The 22,025-nt window shown below is 34.8% G+C and overlaps 1 protein-coding gene across 1 annotated transcript; it reads left to right on the forward strand.

Annotated features, from left to right (window-relative positions):
- Positions 1-18,726: 18,726 nt before the first annotated feature.
- On the forward strand, positions 18,727-19,371 carry LOC104900999 (bZIP transcription factor RISBZ5). Its single transcript, XM_010688542.4, has one exon. The coding sequence runs from the start codon at positions 18,745-18,747 to the stop codon at positions 19,369-19,371; it is 627 nt and encodes a 208-aa protein (XP_010686844.3). The 5' UTR covers positions 18,727-18,744.
- Positions 19,372-22,025: the final 2,654 nt, after the last annotated feature.

Consider the following 22,025-nt stretch of genomic DNA (forward strand, 5'->3'; position numbering starts at 1 on the left):
GTATATTAGTTTTTGTTCCTTTTTTTCATTTTCGTTTCATTCTTTTTTTTGTTTTGGGTTTAGTATTTTCGTTTCGTTTAATTTCAGAAAATGTGAGATTATGAGTAAAAAAATGTCAATTTTTTTTTTTTTTTTTTTTTTTAGGAAGGGTTGCGCTAGTTAGGAAAAAGCGCAGCCCTTCTAGCTTAAGGGCTGCGCTTTTCTAGCGCAGCCCTACTTAAAAAGTGAAGGGCTGCTACTGAAAGGGCTGCTGTCAAAAAGCGCAGCCCTACATGCCTTTTTTAGTGCATCCCTTCTTCATTTTTCCACTAGTTTCAAAGAGGGTGGACACCAATAACTTATTAGATACATACATATGACTAGTCTCCCTTCTTTACGCAATAATCTGCCGCTCCCTTCCCCCTTTCTCTCTTTTTCTCTCTAAACCCTAGCCTCCCTTATCCTTTCTTCATCAGTTAGGGGGCTGCCATGGATGTTTTCATCCATGATAAGCCCCTCTCCCTCTTTTATTTTCAGTTTTTATTTTTGTTGAATAAATTAGTATCTCTTTATGGGATTTTTTTAGTACTCTCTGCTGTGGAGATCTCCTTCTCCCCTATGGGAGTTGTGAGTATGTTTTTTTTTGTTTTAGGTATGAGAAATTAATCTCATTGGTTGAAGTTCGAGACTCAACATGAAGGTATTGGAATCTCGAATGCGGTAAACATGGCTCGATCAAGATTGTTCTTCCCAAACTATCTCAGAATGATAGACTTCCTCATCAATAGCTGTTTGATTCAGCAAATACAAGGGGGTTGCGTTGTATTACTCGATTTGGTTCATTGTAGTTTTTTCAAAGACGAATTTGATTTAACCTTGTTTGATTGTATCTTGTTTTTCTTTAATATCTATTGTAGATACCGTTTGGCCTTCAATTAATGAAATTTCTCCTTAAAAAAAAGTCTCCCTTCTTTACTAGCTCTACTCTTACATTTACTTGGCTTAAAGGTTGATTACATTTACTGGGCTTTGTTTCAATCAATGAATCATTATAAGCCATACATAAAAATAAGCTTTTTTTTTTGGAATAGATACAAAAAATAAGATTTTTTAAAGAGAAAAGGGTTGGTCGAGCATATTATTTATTAACCAATGAATAAAGCGTCTATAAGTATATAAGGAGAGACTTTTTAGTGGTAATAGTTAACCAAAAGTTGTTCAACACCAAACGATACTATCCTAGCAAAGTGACGAGCTATATTATTGTCATCTATACGCAAATGAGACCAAGACATGAAATTAAAATTTCTACTAAGAGAAAGTGCATCTTCAAGATTGGATTGATAAAAAATAGAACCAATACAAGGAGCATTAATAATTTAGTTTTGGTACATATATTACACATCATATTCAACTTATAAGAGTGAAAGTAATTCATTTTTTATTTTTTATTTTTTTGAATTTGTGAATTTCTTTTAAAAAAAATGTTTTAAAAACAAAATTAACAACTGTCATTAGGATCGGAGACCTTTATTTTTTAATATATAAGTATAATATATCATGAAAACAAGTGTCCTTTTCCAACTATTGCCTTGACAAGTAAGTATGCTCATAGTAATATAATTTCACCACACGTGCATATAATATTCTTCAATGAAGGTTATGATTAAGAAATTAAACCTCACGTGCAGCTCCTAAACATGAATGCTTGTCTGTTCTGCAAGTTGCTCCACTGTTAGGAGTCCCAAAACCTTGGATTCCTTCCTTCTACTTCTAAATTGATTAGTTAGCTTTATGTAAAAGCCTAAAAAGAGTATAAAGTCTTTTAATAAGTTAAGGACAATCTAATGACATAATTATGTAACCTGAAGAATCAGGTGTCCTAACATTTTAATGGCTATTTTTTCTATACAAGGTGCTTAGAAATTTTAGGATATTGTGATAATTGGTGATTCTTAGCGTTTTAATCAGTTTATTATGGCTTATTGTAAAATGAATAAGTTCATATTTTATTTTAGATTAATCTTAATATATTTTAAAAAGTTTCAATAAAGTTACATGTTAATTAACTTGTACTATGATAATTTAAGATAGATCAAAGTGAGTTAAGAGTAAAATACATCATTTATCGGGATTTCGGTTCCCTCTAGGGTTCTCCTTGAGAGGTTTTCTCTTTAGGGTTTCTCCTTGGGAGGGTTTTTCCTAGCCTCTGTCACTAGGTTTTTCTTCTTTTTTGAAGGTTTTTCCTTCATTCTTTCTTCTTTCTCTTTGTTTTTTCATCACTTTTCTTCTTGGTCTCAATTGTGAATCTTTGTAGGGGCTTCCACTGGTGTTCGTACCGGTGGTAATCCCCAAAAATCTTTTTAACTGTTTCCAATAAGTATATCCCATCATTAAGATGGTATTTATTATAGGATGTTCCATTTCTTTTTTTGTTCGTCTAATGAAGAAGGAAGATCTAACAATCACTCTTCTCTGTAAGAATCTAGAAGACCACGGGAGTATTTTCACCCAAACGACTATGTATCAGCGGAAGTTAAGCCGAATTAGGGCGAACTCACAGATTGTATTGCTTCAGATGAAGTTTTTTATTAAGGCTATTTTTTATCAAATCTGCGATGTATCTAGTTCTAAGGTGTTATATACCTATGTTGGAATTTTCAATTTTTTAGGAATTGATTGTAAGTGCCGTTTAGCTATCCCTTTATCAATGAAATTATTTTTCTTCCTGTCAAAAAAAAAAAAATACATCCTTTAAATAGATGGATATGGAGACATTATATTAAGGGAGATCTAGTAAATTGACTCCTGAAAAAGCTGCTGAATTTAGCCAAACATAGAAAGCGCTCTAACCATGTCAGGGAAAAGAGGGACCCGTAAAGAATATATACCATGTCCTACAGGCACAGCCAGTGCCTTACTGGCGCTGTCCACTTTAAAGATTAGCAAGCTATCACATAAGTAATCTTAATTAGTATATTTAATCATAATTATATTATTATATGATTATTAAGCGCATAAAGAAAGCCTTGGAACTCAAGGTTCTATGTTACTGGTGTAGCATGTAATGTTTATAGCCTGTCTGTCTTGTGGTTTGTGTAAAAATAATAATCTTCAACATTGATAATCTTTGATTTAGTACATTATTTAAAGAGAATATTATTAGGCCAGACTTCCCATGGATGGATGTCCTTAATTTTTCTATGTTCTCAAAATCATTGGAAATGGAAGCAACCCCACGAGTGGAGGTTATTCCATTCAACAAGTCTATATCTCACAAAAACAATTGCCCATGGGCTTTTTTTTTTTTTTTATAACAAGAAAACATGTTCTTACACACTTTATGAAACAAAAAAGAAACTAATCTCACCGTTTATTTTTGTTGTTGTTCATGTATTTCTCATTGGAAAATTTCAATATGTTGTTCCTATTCTGAATCTTTGTAGAAATAATATTCCCTCCGTCCCATAATATAGTGCTCACATTCCTTTTCGAGTGTCCTAAAATATTGTGCCTATCTTTTTCGGTTATTTCACCATATACCCTTGACAAATTTTTTTTGCACCATATACTCTTTCAAGTTTCCAAATTCTCCATATATCCTCACTTTTCAAAAAATATATCCAATTGCGCTTAATGACTAACGACGTTAACATCCGTTAGTCATTAACCCCTAATTCAATTTTAACCCTAATTAACTAATCTAAATCCTAACCCTAACCCTAATATCCTAACCCTAACCCTAACCACCCAACCACCACCCCTCCCCGACCACCCCCTCACCACCACCACCCCACCTTGCCCCCATCCCCACCTGTAGCCGCCCATCCCCTTCCTACGGTGACCCACAACCCTCCATCCCCTTCCCCCACACTTGAGTTCGAGCTAGGATTCAGTCTCCCCACCCCAGCAACCCCCCTCCATACATGCAGCCGCCCATCCCCTTCCCTCGGTGACCCACAACCCTCCCTCCCCTTCCCCCACACTTGAGTTTGAGGATTCAGTCGCCCCATCCCAGCAACCCCCATCCCCACCACCCCCCGTAGCTTTCCTCCTTATCCCCTTCCATGCAGTCCCGCAACCCCCTCCCCTCCCCCTTTCCCCGCAGTCCCACAATCCTCCCAGCTTCCGGCGAGGTGGAGGGAGAGAGATGTTGAAGGTGACGAGGAGGCCGAGGAGATTTTCTCTGCTTCTAGCAACGACGATACGAGTTTCCATGCTGCTGACTATCGCACGGTGGTACTTATGTCACTATTGCTGAGTTTTGTTGGTGTGTTGGTGTCAGGTTTCACTAGTGTGGTGGAGTTGGCTTCACGGTGTGTTGGCTACGGAGGAGGGGAGAGGAGGGTGGGGCTGCCGGGGAAAGGGGAGAGGGTTGCGGGTGGGGTGGGGGGAAGGGGTAGGGTAGGTTTAGGGTTAATTAGGGTTAGAAAGGGGATTAGGATAGGGTTTAGGGTTAATTAGGCCAGAGGGGGTTAGGGTTTAGGTTAGTTAAATAGGTTTAGGAGGGGATTAGGGGTTAATGACTAACGGACGTTAACGTCGTTAGTCATTAAGGGCAAGTGGATGTATTTTTTTGAAAAGTGAAGGACAAAACATGCATTGAAAGACATTCATGTTAGTTGTATATAAGTATGTAGCGAAAATGTTTCTATATATATGGACAAGCAAATTACTCATATTACCTCGACTGATATACCCAAATAGGAGCTTTTGCTACTGCAAGTCTTCGTCCGATAGTTTTCTTCATCCCACTACATCAATACATCATTATAAGATCATGTAATATTAATAAGTACGTATATATTTAGTTTCGGTTAGGCTACCTATTTAACAATCATTTGAGTAGTAAGGAGCATGGTGGTTGTCGACATAAATAATCAAAGTGGTAGATTTGGTTAGTTGACAAAATATCGCAATCAGTGCCCAAGGAAAGGTATAACGACAAGGAAATATAGTATCAATCATAGAACAATTAGAACTTAATTATCGAATAAATAGAAGTAAAGTGGGTTTAAGAAACATACTTTTCAAAATACGGGAAAAGGATGATCTGATGAACTCCTAAACGAGATGATGCTTTGAAAATCCATCAGTAATACCCTTTTTAAATTTTCAGCAACATATTATATACTAATACTCTTTTTAAACATACTTAGAGTCATAAGAATACTCAATTTCATAAACTATAATATAATATTATGATTTTTGCAACTCATAAAACCCTAAAAATCCATGCTTTGATAATTAAAATCGCAATTCTAACTTAATAAGTAAATTTGAAATTTAATTACTTTATTACATAAATTATATAAGCTTAGATTGATAATTAAATCATCAAACTATAACTTTTATACATAATCATATTGAAACAAACCCTTAAAAATACAAACTTTGCATTAACATAAAACTTGAGCATGAAGAAATAACCAACAAAGAAGAGGAGCAGATGGACGCGCAGCATTAGGTGGCAGTGGGACAGGCGGTGCGGCAGTGGGCTGCCGGCGGTCGGATGTGGTCGACAAACGGCAAGGAGAAGCGAAGGCCGAAGAGGAAGAGATAGAGAGAAAGAAATAGAAGAGGAGGGTGAAAGTGAGGAGGGAAGAGAGAGAAAAATAAAGTGTGGGAAATTTGGAGTTTTGGGAGTTTATATAGTTTTCCCCTTTAAGAAAAGTTGATTGGGGTAAAACAAATGTTTAAGAATTAATGAGTTGGGTGGTTGGGTTCCTCAAACCCAATTTAAAAATTCTTTTGACAACCTTTAAAGCTTTTCAAATATAGTTCAAAGTATGACTAACTAAAATATTTAACTTTTTCAAATCATTAAAATAATTCCTTTGACTTTTAAATAGTCATGCTTTGAAGAAATAAATTATATAAATTCTAAAACATACTAATATATATATATACTAATATATATATATATATATATATATATATATAATATATATATATATATATATATATATTATATAATATATATATATATATATATATATATATATATATATACATTAAAATATATATTTATAAAATTCATAAATTTACGGGGAATTACAGCAGGGATATATAAGGTAGTAGAGAATGAAGGCGGTTGAGAAAGGAGAACGTCGACTATATCGCGAGGGTTTGATTTTGTAAAAGTGGTGGATTAATTATTTGAGTTGCACGAAAACTTTTGTATTTCTTGTTGTTTTGAGAAACTTGGAACTTGTTTAATTTGTTGCAATTAAAAGTAAAATTTCATGATTTGGGTGGGATTTGGAGTGAGGTAGAGAGAGAAAATTCAATAGTTTGGGTTTGATCAATGTTGGTTGTGGAGGAGAGGAATGAAGGAAAAGAGAGAGATGGAGAGGTAGAGAAGAAATTGATTTCCCACAATGAGTTGTTATACCATAATTTACGGTATGTGTTGGAGATTTAGAGTATAAAGTTAGTTTATTTCATGATATATTATTTGAGTTACTTGATTATGATGTCGTTACTCAAATAATATATGTAATATAATATGCTATATCTTAGTCGTGTTTGCAAGGAATGTTGAATTGCATAGATTTGCATACTTCAACGTCATATGCTTGCGAGCAGTGGGCAGCAACATGCTTGCTCGCCCCCCGCGAGCTGATACACACCCCGCGACATGGTGCTACAGAATTTGCAGGAAGTTCGTCGTGGGTCGCGACCAGGGTCACCCCTCGCGACCTGCTGGGTTCGGCCCAGCTCGCGACTCGCGACGATGTCGTTCCTGACTTGGTTGTTCTTTGCGTTATTTCGCGTATTTTGATGGTTTGTCAATGTATTGTTTCGGATTTTCTAAAATAGTATAGCAGTGTTATAAATATGAAATCTCTCATATGATGAAGGTTAAGAAAACTATTTCTTTCTTTTGCATACAAACTCTAAAGATTAAAATCAGAAATTCTTCATCTCTACAAAATCTCATAAACTCATTTTCAATTAATAATGTTCATAGTAAGCATGACCACTATTGTTTTCTTCTTTGTATCTCGAACGTGAATTCCGTGAAACCTGTGTTTTACGATTAGGGTCGGAATATTACTTTTGGGAAAGTGATCCATGCCTAGAAGATTGTTCATCTTGTGACCCTTGTTCATTTCTATTTTCCCTAACAATCAAAAAGTAATATACTTGCAAGATGACAACAATTCGTGAAATGTGTGCAAATTTTCACAAACTTGACAAGTTCAAAGGTGTTGGATTTAGAAGATGGCAGAAGAAGATGCATTTCCTTCTCACTATGTTTTGTGCACTCCCAAACCCGAGGAAGTGGAAAATGAAATTGTTGAAGAAATTCGGAGGAGAAACAAATGGGAGAATGATGACTATATATGTACTCGTGGCCACTTCCTTAACTGTATGTCCGATGCTTTGTTTGATATTTATCAATTTCTTGAATCCGCTAAGATTCTTGGGAATGAACTAGAATGTAAATACATGGCCGAACATGCTTCTAATAAGAAATTTCTTGTTAGTAATTTCAATGCTTTTAAAATGGTAGACTCTAGGGGTAATGGAGCAATTCCATGAAATTCAAAGAATCTTAGGGAGTTTTAAGCAACACAACATTGTGATGGATGAGACCTTTGTTGTTTCCTCTATAATTGACAAATTACCACCCGGTTGGAAGGATATTAGAAATACTCTTAAGCATAAGAAAGATGATATGAATGTTTAACAATTACGTGCTCATCTTCGGATTGAAGATGGCATTCGGGTCCAAGATGTCAATCCTAATTCTTCCACCGTTAACATGGTGGAGGATGGTAAATCAAAGGAGTCTTCTAATCTTAAGAAGAGGGCTAACCATTTCACCAAAGGCAACAATGGGAAGAAGCCTAAGTTTGGTGGAGGTGCTTAACGAGGTTGTTAGAAATGTGGAAAGCTCGGTCATTTCAAGAAGGATTGCACCATTTGGAAGAAGAAGATGAACAAAAAGAATGGTGGGAATGCGAGTCAAGCCAAACCCATGCCAAGCAAGGTATGAGTACACAAGTTTCACTTAATTCAAATCTGAATTTTGTGTGTATGATTTCTGAAATCTTTTGTGTACAGGATGATTGTTCATGGTGGATCGATTCGGGAGCATCAAGACATGTATGCAAGGAGCGGTCTCTATTCAAGACTTTCAAGGAGGTTGAGAATGGAGAAGTTCTTTACATGGGCAATGATTCTACGGCTAAAGTTCTAGGTGTAGGACAAGTAGAATTAGTGTTTAGTTCCGGAAAGCCTCTTATTTTAAGAGATGTATTGTATGCTCTGTAACTTAGGAGAAATTTAGTCTCCGGTGCTACCTTAATCGATTAGGATTTAAAATGGTGTTTGAAGCTGATAAATTTATATTTTATAAGGGTGGAACATTTGTGGACTTGGTTATCTTTGTAATAGTATGTTTAAACTTAGTATTTCAAATGCTTTGAAAGATACTTTGTTTGTTGTTAATGACAATTCTTCTCTATGGCATAATAGACTTGGTCATGTTATATAAGAATTGTTATTCAATGTCTAAACATGATTTGATTCCTCTTTTGATCCAAGTATAGAGAAGTGTAGAACATGTGTTAACAAAGATAACAGAAAATCCTTTCCAAACAATGTGGAAAAGGATACTTCTTTGCTTGATTTGGTGCATATTGATTTATGTGATTTTCATAGCACTCCTTCCTTAGGGAGCAAGAAATACATGATAACTTTTATTGATGATTATTCTCGGTTTTGTTATGTATACTTGTTCTTTACTAAGGATGAAGCCCTTAATAAGTTTAATATCTATAAAAATGAAGTTGAATTGCAACTAAGTGACAAATTAAAAGATTTAGAACCGATAGGGGTGGTGAATTCTATGACCCAAGTTATTTTCAATCAATGGCATTATACATGAAACACAGCGCTTATACACCACAACAAAATGGTATAGCCGAAAGAAAGAATGAACTTTGCAAGAAATGGTAAATTCGATGTTATCTATTCAGGTTTAATGATGGTTTTTGGGTGAAGCTATGTTAACAGCTTGTCATATTTTAAACGAGTTCCAATGAAAAAGAACGAGGTTACCCCTATGAACTTTGGTATAAAAGAAAACCAAACTTGAGTTATCTCAAAGTTTGGGGATGTCGGGCCATTGTAAAAGTGCCGGAACCCAAACGTAAAAAGTTGGGTGAAAGGGGAGTTGAGTGCATCTTTATAGGGTATGCTCTTCATAGCATATCCTATAGGTTCTATGTTATAGAACAAAATGACTTTTGGTCAATTCACACTTTGTGGAGTCAAGAGATGCAATTTTTGATGAAAATAAATATTCATCAATTCCTAGACCAAAGGATATTACTCCTAATACCAATGTTCAAGAATTTGATCAAAGCAACATTGATCAAGGAGTTATACTTGATCAAACTAACATTGATCAAAAAGTTGATGAACAAACTCTTGATGAGAATGTTGCATCAACATCATCACAACCTAGGAGAAGTAAAGGGGCGAGAAACGAGAAATCTTTCGGCCCGGACTTTTATGTATATTTGGTTGAAGGATCAAGGAGTTCCATAGTGACTAAGTTCTCATATATATTTAATGTGGAAGAGGATCGTTAACGTTTAATAATGAGGCTATGAGGTTTAAGATGCTGCTTTTTGGAAAGAGGCAATTGATGATGAGATGGATTCTATCATAGGAAATAACACTTGGGTTCTAGCTGATTTACCTCCTAAGTGTAAACCAATTGGGTGTAAATGGATTTTCAAAAACAAAATGAAAGTAGATGGCCGGAACTATTGATAAGTTCAAAGCCCGTTTAGTGGCTCAAGGTTTCTCACAAAAATCGGGTATTGACTATTTCGATACATATGCACCCGTTGCTAAAATCTCCACTATAAGCTTATTAATAGCTCTTGCGGCTATTTATAAGCTGGTGATCCATCAAATAGATGTCAATACGGCGTTCTTGAATGGAGAATTAGAGGAAGAGGTTTACATGCGACAACCGGAAGGGTTTGTCGTGAAAGGTCAAGAGCATAAAGTATGCAAGTTTATTAGATCTTTGTGTGGGCTAAAACAAGCATCTAAGCAATGGCATCAAAAGTTTGATGAGGTTGTGTTGTCTAATGGTTTCAAATTGAATAATTCAGACAAAGTGTGCGTGTTTATAGCAAATTTGATGACAACGGTAATGGTGTCATGATTTGTCTATATGTAGATGACATGTTGATATTTAGAACGGATTTGTCACAAGTTGAGTGGACAAAATCTTTTTTAGCTTCACAGTTCTCCATGAAAGATTTAGGGGAGGCGGATGTCATCTTAGGTATAAGAATTAAGAGAGACAATGGAAAATTGATCTTGTCACAGTCTCATTATATTGAGAAAGTGCTCAAGAAGTTTAATGTTACACTAGGGGAAAAAAAAGGAAGGTTGCGCTGCGTTTTCTATAAAACGCAGCCCTTCTTTTATGAAGGGTTGCGTTTTTAAAGAAAACCGCATCCCTTTTAGTGAAGGGCTGCGGTTTTTTAAAAAACGCAGCCCTTTATGACTTATAGGCCAGGGCTGCGGTTTTTAAAAAACACAGCCCTATAAGCACAATTAAATTCTCTCTCCTCATTCTCTCTTATCTCATGTTATTCCTTCTCACCCTCCTTCCTCCCTCCTTTTGATACAGCAGATCTCCTCTCTCTCACACACATACACTTTCTCTCTAACTTTTCAGATCCCTAACTTTTCAATTTTGAATTTTCGATTTCAATCTCAACACTCTTCACACTTGATTGTCGACATATTTAATCTCTAAAAATCGCCGTTAAATCTCCACCGCCGGTTCAACCTCCTCCGGTAAATCTTGAACCGGCGTATGACCGATTCGCTTTTCTCTGGGAAGCCATTTCTAAAGTTCAAAATGGTACCTTTTTTCCCCCCACACCCTTCTTTTGGATTCTTTGCTTGTTCACTTTATTAGTACTAACATTTTGTTTTCTGGGTTTTTTTTTTGTTGGGGGGGGGGGCATGCGAGTGTAGATGAGTATATGGCGAATTGGTTGGGGTTGAATCAGTCTAAATATCAATGGGCATTGGATGATTATTATGAATCTGCGGCGTGTCGAAATCAAGTGATGATTTTTCGTTTTTCAGATCTATAATTTCTTGATGTTTGTTTTCATTAATTCATGTAATTTCATATTTATAATTTTTCTCTTTTGTATTTCCGTTCGTTTTTTATTTTTGTTCATTTTCGTTCGTTTTAAATTTGTGGAATTTTTTTCCTTCTTAAAAATACTCTCCATCTTCTGAATTTTTTGGGTTCATTGCTTCTGTTCTGATTTTGGGTTTTACAGATTTAGGTTGAAGATGGAAGTTCAAGTTAAAGTTAGAAGCTGAAGTTCAAGTTAGCATTTCAAGATTAAAGATTTCAGTTGTATATTACATTATTTTGCTTGTATGATATTCATCAGAATCAATAAAAATCTAAATTTGAATTTCAATTCTGGATTGAAGTTTTATTAAATTGCATTTACACGCCGTTGGTTGTTGCTGCTGCTTTATCAAACTACATTATTTCAATTTTTTTTTTGGGTCTAAAAAGGCTGCGTTTTCAAACTAAAAACGCAACCTTTCACTTGTAGAAGGGCTGCATTTTTAGTTCAAAAATGCAGCCCTTTTGAACGTGAAGGGCTGCGTTTTTTGGTAAAAACGCAGCCCTTTTACACGTGAAGGGCTGGGATTGAAAAGCGCAACCCTAATTACAAAGTGAAGGGCTGCTATGGAAAGGGCTGCTGCTGTCAAAATACGCAGCCCTAAGGGCCTTTTTTAGCGCAGCCCTTCCTTATTTTTTCACTAGTGTAATTAGTGATTTCTCTTTTGTTTCATATCCTATGGATCCAAGTGAAAAATTATTGCCAAATGATGGCAATGCTGTGTCTCAACCTGAGTATGCGAGGGTTATAAGTTGATTGACGTATGCTATGACGAGTACTAGGCCGGATATCGTGTTTGCAGTAGGGAAATTGAGTAGGTATACTAGTAATCCTAGTATGGAACATTGACAATCTATTCGTCGAGTGTTAAAGTATTTAAGGAAAACCATCGACTATAGTTTGTCCTATAGCGGATATTCTTCGGTTTTAGAAGGGTATTCGGATGCAAGTTGGATCTCTAATAGAGAAGATCATTCCTCCGCAAGTGGATGGGAATTCCTCCTTGGGGGAGGTGCAATATATTGGGCTTCCAAGAAATAAACTTGCATTATGCAGATTCTTCAATGACATCGGAGTTTATAACTCTGTCATCGGCAAGCAAAGAAGTCGAGTGGTTAAGGAATCTCATGTTTGAGATATCTTTGTCGCCAAAACCAATATCACCTATTGCTATACTTTATGATAGTGATGCAACATTGGCAAGAGCTTATAGTCAAGTGTATAATGGTAAGTCAAGACACATTGGTGTCAGACATAGTTATGTCCAAGGACTTATCAAAGATAGTGTTATCACTGTTGACTATGTAAGAACTACGTATAATCTAGCATATTGTTTCACAAAGGCGCTAGCTAGAGATACGGTAAATAGGATGGCAATCGGTTTAGGATTGGTGCCTTTTGGAAATCACGATTAAGATAATCTTAACTTAACGCCCAATAAGACATTGGGTCTTGAGTTCAATAAGATTAATTTCCTTATTTGATGATTGAAAGAACTTATATAATCATCCAGGGTAAAGTTCTTTAAATATGTGATGGTTTAAGAGGTTGTTTAATCTTAATAGGTCCCTTGACATTGTGCTTTGTCACAGGAGCATGCTTTTCTAAGAGATCTACCTATGTAAGTGCGAAGTTTGGACGCTTCAAGGAGCTAGTGAGGCATAGCTTTGATGCACTTATGAATTGATATGGACACATGGCTAATTAGTGTCAAGTATATATTGAAAATGAGTAGTTAATCTTGTGTGTGTAATATCTTCAATTTTCATTATGTATTGCTAATGGTTCAATCGTCTATCGACACCATTTGGATACGAATGCTTGGAATGTGTGTTATACTAAGTGGAAGTTCAAGTCTTTAATTTGTACACTTTCATTTATGCATGAGGTTGTTTTGTTATGATGATGTTTGTGCATAACTATTTTTGTATACTCTAAATAGGGGAGGATTGTTAGAGATTTAGAGTATAAAGTTAGTTTATTTCATCATATATTGTTTGAGTTACTTGGTTATGGTGTTGTTACTCGAATAATACATGTAATATAATATGCTATATGTTAGTTGTGCTTGCGAGGAATGTTGAATTGCATGGCTTTGCATACTTCAACGTCATATGCTTGCGAGCAGTGGGTAGCAGCATGCTTGCTTGCACCTTGCGAGCTGATACACACCCCGCGACATGGTGCTGCAGAATTTGTGTAAAGAGGCAGGAAGCTGGTCGTGGCTCGCGACCAGGGTCGCCCCTCGCGACCTGTTGGGTTCGGCCCAGCTCGCGACGATGTTCCTGACTTGGTTGTTCTTTGCGTTTTTTCGCGTATTTTTACGGTTTGTCGATGTATTGTTTCGGATTTTCTGAAACAGTATAGCAGTGTTTTAAATATGAAATCTCTCATATGATGAAGGTGTTGAGAAAAATATTTCTTTCTTTTGCATACAAACTCTAAAGATTAAAATCAGAAATTCTTCATCTCTACAAAATCTCACAAACTCATTTTCAATTAATAGTTTTCATAGTAAGCGTGACCACTATTGTTTTCTTCTTTGTATCTCGAAGGTGAATTACGTGAAACCCGTGCTTTACAATTAGGGTCGGAATATTACTTTTAAGAAAGTGTTCCACTCCTAGAAGATTGTTCATCTTGTTACCCTGGTTCATTTCTATTTTCCCTAACAGTATGGTGTAATAGGATTAACCAAGAATTTCTTATTAATGTATTATATTCAATTCCCGCTTCAAATTCCGACTTAACTTAACCTAGCCCGCACGCTGGCCACAACCAATATGCTATAGCTGAGGTTATGCATAGATCACACCTTCTCATGATCCCATCCACTATTTAAACCTCCCTTGTGCATATTAATGTTATACACTAATTGGTAAAGGACAACACATTGATATTAATGCAATCCTCATAAGATAAAAAAAAGGCAAAAGGTGAACTATAACTTGGTGCATGCAGCTCAAAAGTGAGAAAAGACCTCGAGTAACAACCTAATATTTCCAAAAATGATGTTTTTTAAAGGACAAATAAAGGTCACCAAAACAATGCCTATCTCTATTATGTTTCTTTTTCCTTAAATGTCCTTATAAAGTTATAGTTGATGCATTTTAAAGTTCTTACCATTACAATATAATGCCGCTTCCATTAATGTCTAGTTACCCATTTGATTCTAATCATATATTTCTATTACTTGAAGACTGAATAATTTTTCAGCTTTGAAGTGTTTATCCTATTATTTTATTGGTTCTTTATGTTTATTGTTCTTTCTAACTACTCATAATACTTGTGAACATATCATGTGTTAATATGTGACCATGCTCCACTACCTTAGGGGGTGTAGAGATAATGAAAATAGTTTATTGGGTTACGGAAGTTTTTCTTATCTCCTATTCCTATCCTAAGCCTATCCTAATTAGGCTTATTATTGTACTATCAATAACAATTATAAACTTTTGCCTTCAATCTAAACTTTACATTTTCTAAAATTACACATTTGAGCGAACTTCATTAGCTTGATATTTTAAAGTTATAGATAGAGTAGCTGAACCTACATTTCTCCTCCTGATATGATTGTTTTATTGGCATTTAATATTAAGTTGCATGAAGGCTTATCGAATTTAGAAGGAAAATTAGCCCAAGGTAAAAGTATTTCTATAAATGGAAAAGAGAATGTCACTAATCTCTCTTGTTCGCAATCAAACATAAGCATATAAGTAAGATTAGAAAACCAATTATGCGGTTCTTTATCATGAAAATTATTTTTTTTTCCTCTAACGATGCCTCAGGTCAGTTACGCAATAAACAATATATTATTATTCTTAACTTTCATAATTTATTTAGCTATATTTCGTATTTCTTGTCCATTAAGAGATTGAAAAATTCACGTCACGACGTAATAAGTAAAAAAAATTGTTTGAGTGTAAAGATAATATATTAAAAAGAATTGTGGTAAGACAATAAGACAGCGAAGTAATAATAGTGTTAGAGATGTACATATACTTATTTAAGTCTTTTTTAGTTAAGTATAATTATTATTTTTGACAGTAAGTATAATTATTACAAAACATTATCATATTATATTTGAAACATTATATGTATATCAGACAATAAAGTCATAGTGTCTTAATGGTTAAACTCTTATTTTTCATTTCAAATATCACATGTTTGATACATTACATTTGCATTAGAAAGTTGAAAAGAATGTCACGTGGCACACAATTCCTTAGCACGCCTTTTCCACATTACTAGTATTTAGGCCCAGGCGATGCCCCGGGTTTTCTCTAAGCTACAATTTAATACTCTCTTCGTCCTAAAATATAGTTCCCATTTTCAATTTGGGTGTCTCAAAATATAATTTCCAATTTCATATTTAGTTCCACATTTTTTTCGTAATTTGTCTAGAAAAACCATGTCCATCATTTATTTGATTCTTGATTTTTGTTTTTTCCTTTGTTTATTCAACCAACATGTTACAATTAATGCTCTTTCACCAATTATTCTCCATTCTCTCTCCTAAAATCATCTTTTCTTATACAACATTTATTTAAATAAACAAAAAAATCTTTATTATCCCTCTTAGATTCTACTTGCATAAATTATTGCGAAAAAAGAGAAATGGAACTATATTTTGGGACGGAGAGAGTAATAATCATATAAGTCATCTCATACTCATTTAAAAAATTCATCTAATTTATTATATGTATTTCAAAAGTTTTCTATTCATATGTCATCATTAATTTTGATTGAAAAAGCAATCATGATATGGTGGAGTAATGGTTGAATTTTTTTTCTTTCAGACTTGAGGTTGTGTGTTCAAATTTTCATATCAACAATTCTTTTTTTTAACTATATGATAAAAGACGTGAATAAAATATTATTAAATGAGGATGATGACACGAAATATAATTTTGATGGTTCCACTAGCAACTTGTCGATATCCGCTGGAACCGCCATCAGAGATCACTTATCAAAGCAAAAGATTACAAAATAGATGTCTCGAACCCCACCCGTTTGTTGAAGCAGCTAGCTGCATGTTGTAATGGATTTCTCATGGCTAAAGAAATGGGTATCTCCCCTTATTATCGAAGGTGACAACCTTATTATTGAAGGTGACAATCTTGTGTTGATGAAGATCCTTCGAGGCTATATTAATGCCGTTGTAGTATCCAACTCATAAAGGCTGATATTCGCCATATTATCTCCACGTTCAATCTAATCAATTTCAGTCAAGGTTTAACAAAAATCTAGTCAAGTCTCCACTTAAGAGCAGCAGGTGATAGCCTAGTGGTATTGACATCACCTTCGATCCCAGAGGTCAAGGGATCAAGTCTTACCCCTTGCAAGGAGGATCCCCAATTTCCCACCTTCTTTGCAAGGGACTTCATCTTACCTTTTAAAAAAAATCAAGTCTCCACTAAACTTTCTAAATTTGGTCATAATATTAAGGCATAATTGGTCTCAACAACACAAATTATGACGCGGGGTCGCGGGGGCACCCTACGCCACCAACATTAACTAGCTAGTAGTCAAAACACAACAAATTATTGGCATGTACGATGCAGTGACTGTCATAAATTGCGCCGAAACCAACGTTTTTTGACACATGTTCACGTAACTTAAACTTCTAATCAATGAGAAAATAGGATAATTGAAATAAAAACGGGGAAATGGAAAAGATATTAACAAGGGTTCTCCGCCATCAGCAAGAAGAGTTAGCTCCAGCGTTATTTATGACACTCGCTATACCAGGCCAATAGTTTTTGATATTTTAGCTACTAGTTAAAGTTGGTGGTGTTTGGTGCACCCGCGCGATAGTTAACAGTGTTGAGGGCAATTTTACTTACTATTAAAGTCGCAAGATAATATTGATGTCCATTCTAATAAAAAATTTATCTTCCTTTGATAGAAGAGTCCCCTAATTTTTACTTGTACCTTCTCAGAAAGAAATATGCTCGTAAATCGTAATTAATGTGAAGCTATGATATACGGTACAAGATATCCATGTTGTCATCAACTTTGAAGAATCAGTTCTAGTGGGGAAAAATCATTAGTGAAAATCAGATTTAACCAAAAATTAGTAACTATATATAAGTATTTATGAGTTTCAAACAATATAATAATTTCATTTTAGTAAAAGTCAGGTAAAGAGAAAAGGGCCCTAAAATACTTAATTAGTTATATGACACATTCACCCTTCATCGCATGTTATTGTTATTAATTTCGATCAGATGAAAATAAATGCTATTAGTATCTGTCAACTAATGTCGATGTTTCAAAGTTATTGCCAAAATTAGCTAATATGTTTTCTTCTTCTTTTTCTTCGAAAAAAAACTTTAGGCTGTCTTGCAAAAGTAAAAGAATATCGTGTGAAACTAATCAATTGAATTAATTGGATCTTTAGATTCTCTTATTGTAATTGAGTGATCTAATCATAATGAACCTTCTTTACAATGGCAACTAATTACCGCTACTAATATTGAGATTCATTTACATATATGCTCATGACGGTACGGTAGATCCTAATATTTTCCTACTTGATCACACAGTTAAATTATACAAATATATTGAAAAGGCGTGCGAAAACAAGAAACTGTGTGTCACGTGGCGCTTTTCATAGGGAGTTTAGTTCATGTAATCCATGTACAATAAAAAAATAAAGAAATTGCAAAGTATAGATCCCGAGACCTCAAGGACATATACTAAATTTTTAACCACTAGGCTAAGTTGTATTTAGTGTTATTATCATAAAGTATTATATTAATAAATGAATTTTTTTCTTACCCGGAGCATAACCCGAGCCTAATAACTAGTTTTATGTCAAATAATGTTGAACTTTTTGAAATCTACTAATTTTCTTTTTGGCTGCTTTTAAATCTACTAATGTTAAATGAATATCAACTAGTTTATTAAGGCATGTGTAATTGTCGGAGTAATTGTCATAACCTAAAAATGACTTTCGTTTACATTATTGTTCTCATGCATCGCTATACATAAAAAAAAACATACAATAAATTCTTTTGATGTTCAACTATTTTCTCAAATTTTCTCAAAAGTTTATGCACTTACTCGTTCTTTCCTGTGTCTCTCATAAACTACTTACAGAAATATAGATACCCACCTCAAGAATATTGATAAAGCAAGGGACAAAGAAATTAAGCAATAATTTCCATATACATATATATGCACTAATGACACTTTTGAATGCTTAACGTTATTGTCTCTTAATGCATCAATGCCGTGTAGAGATACATATCAATGAAAATTGATGTTCTTGTCACTAAGAAACTAATTATTCGATCTCTTCTTAAAAGGATAAATCATTTACTCTCTTCTTTTTGCCCCAATATTTTCCTTTGGCAAGTTTAATTGAACCTCTTGATGTTGACTCTAATTTATAGTCTATAAATTATCCCCTTATACATTTTAACTTCACTACGGATCCTTCTCTCTCGATTGATCTGTCATTCTCTGTTCTGCTCCAAAAATTAGAGTAACCCTCCGTCTTTTCCCTATTAATTTCCTTTAAAATCTTTAAGAAAAATTGCAAGAAGAATTCTAAAAAAAAATGTATCAAATTGATGAAGATAAAGGGTTTCATATCCCAACACCTCCTCTCACAATAAACCAACCCAACGACACGATTAATCCCTCCCAATTTTGCATTATTTCACCAAATCACAATAAATTCTTACCAAATCTCCACTCTTATCTTCCACTCCATGACCTAACCTCTTTAAACCCTACACTTGATACACAATCACCTAGCCCTAATAACAGCATTATCAACCCCATAATATGTTCTGATGATCAAGCAAATAAGGAGCAAAGCGAGGAGCAAGAAATTAGAAGGCTGAAGAGAATGATATCAAATAGAGAGTCAGCTAGAAGATCTAGGCTTCGCAAACGCAAGCAACTTGAGAACCTTCAATCACAAGTTTTACAACTTCTTGCTGCAAATCATCAACTCGCCGAGAAGCTCAATCTTGTCATGGAGTCTAACTACGAAATACTTCAAGAGAATTCTCGGCTTAGGGATGAAGCCATCTGCCTACGAAACCAGCTGCTCATGTCGATGAAATGCGATCTAGGACTCGAAGAAGATGGTGCATGTACCATTAGACCTAATCAATCTGTCAATAGTCCCAATAGCATCACTAGTTCCATGGAAGTTTTACGTCAAAACTGTGAGTGAATTACAATTTGTAGTTTTCTCTTCCTGCTCAGTCAAGAACCCCTTGTAATTTTACGTAATTATTGACCTTTTATGACCTTTCATATATCCGTAATGTAGTAGTAACTAGTATCATGCTGTATGGTCTTTTATGGTCATATGTATGGCTGTAAAGTTAATCTTGCTTTTGTTGCATTTGAGTTTATTTCTCTTTTTGGTATGCATATGAAGAAGTCTCATAATTATTCACATGATCAACCGATATTTGCTGTACTTTAATAGTTTCAAATTATTTGAAAGCTATATATGTTTTGTGGATGAAGGAAAAGGGAAATCCTCCCATCAAAATAAGATCATTGTTTCACACAACTCAATCTTAGCCGGACATCAAAGGGGCTCAAACATTCCCCTCATGTCGAACATGACAAAGAGCACAAACATCAAATAACTTAAAAACAAATTAAACCTAATTGTCATGTTGGAAAATGCAATATAACATGTATGGAATTTGTCCCTTATCAATCATACTACAATATCGCTATTACCATAATTAAGGATATGAGACATTTTTTTCATAAGTAAGAGTTTATATTTACACCAAAAAATAACTATACCGAAACTGTCTATACTAGAGAAGAAACGAACCAACTAGGTTGGACCATTTCCTCTAGCAAGACAAGAAACAACAAGCTATACAAGTTCCAAAAGAAAACTGCCAAAGCCAAAGCTATACATCATTTCATCTCAATGATTCAAGCCACAATCTATTAGCATCAGACAATTTGTAAGGGAAAACGCTAAGATTCTATCAACCACCATTTTCTGAACTCTTTTAGCAATTATCTCTAGTCTCTAAACCACACCGTTCCAGCACGCTTCATTTCTAGCCCACCAAACCTGGTACAACAGTCTAGACACCATAGCAGCAATAACAATGTATTGAAAACCATTCTTTCTGCTCCTTCTAAGAACAATAATCAGTCTCTGAAAGGCAAGATGAGATGTATTATATCCAATCCATCTCTTAATGATTTGCAAACATTATGGAGAATATCTACACTGGAAGAAAAAATGAGCGTGGGTTTCATGCCCATCAACACAAAATTGACATTCATCTCCCTTGACTACACCATCTTGCATCAATCTACTCTTTGTCCACAACCTCTCTTCATAGTCATCCAAGAAATCATTTTACGCTTTAGTATACTGAGACGATTCCAGATGAGCTTTTCCCAATATACTGGTTCATAAGCCCCTGTAAGCTTCTCATACACTTTTTTAATTGAAAATTTAGGCATACAAGCTATCTCCTGCTGGAAATAATTTCTTCTTTAGCTTTACAAATCTTTTTTCAGTACCAACTTCTGTTTGTGGAGCTTGATAATTCCACCAATCAGCTTCCTTAATATAGATTGCATTAACCCATTTTATCCACAAAGAATCTTGCTTACGAGTTATAGCCCAAACATATCTCACCAAAGCTGCTTCATTCCATTGCAATATATGTCTACTACCCAAGCCACCAGCTTACTTTAGTTTACAAACATTATCCCAATGGGCATTGTCATCTCTAGAAGTATAAAAATCCCCAGAGTAGAGGTATGATCTACAAACCTTCTCAATATCTTACAGTACAGTTCTTGGAATAATGAGCATTTGAACCCATTAAACATGAATACTCAACAGTACTGAATTGATTAATTGCAGCCATCCTGTGTATGACAAGTTTCTACTACTCCAAACCTCAATTCTGGCACACATCTTTTCCACTAAAACCCCACACTCAACAGTTTAAATTATTTTTGCACATATGGGAACCCCAAGATACTTTAAAGAAAGTCTATAGTGACTAAAACCAGAGACATCCTTTATTCAGTGAAGAAGATCATCTGACATTCTAGCAGTGTAGAACTCTGACTTTTGACTGTTAATCTAAAGCTCAAAAGAGGCTGAAAACAGCTTAGAAGCTTATGAGATCAAATGAACAGAGGGAAACTCCCCACCATAGCAGAGAATCAGATCATCAGCAAACACCAGATGTGATAATTTTATTGCTTTACACCTGGGATGATATTTGAAATTAGGCATTACCTCAAGAGTTTTCATAATCCTTGACATATATTCCATGCAAATCACAAAAAAGAGGGGAGAAATGGGATCCCCTTGCATTAAACCCCTCTTAGACTCAAAAAAACCCATTTAAAGAGCTATTAATCATCCATGAAAACCTAAGGGTCCTTACACAAGTTATCACTAAGTGAATAAAATCGTCTGGAAACTTTAGAGCCTTAAGCATCTCATTTAGGAAGTTCCAATCTATAGAGACGTAAGCGTTTTGCATATCAAGCTTCATAATGCAACTAGCGCCTATGTTCTTCCTTCCATAATGCCTAACAAGGTCTTGGCAAACAATAATGTTATGCACTATATACCTTTCATGAACAAAAGCATCCTGATTTTCAGAGATTAAATCAGGTAAAACATGCTTAAGTTTATTGCATATCATTTTATTAATAATGCATTTGTAAAGGACATTGCAACAAGCAATAGGCATAAACTCTTTGATGTTACTGGGACAAGCTACCTTAGGATTAAAAGTTAAAATAGTTGCATTTACCTCCTTGATTAGCTACACTAATAAAAAAAGACAATATTGCCTCAGTTATCTCATCTCC

Source organism: Beta vulgaris, chromosome 8, assembly GCF_026745355.1.
Source record: "Beta vulgaris subsp. vulgaris cultivar EL10 chromosome 8, EL10.2, whole genome shotgun sequence".
In the NCBI taxonomy this organism is placed as follows: Eukaryota; Viridiplantae; Streptophyta; class Magnoliopsida; order Caryophyllales; family Amaranthaceae; genus Beta; species Beta vulgaris.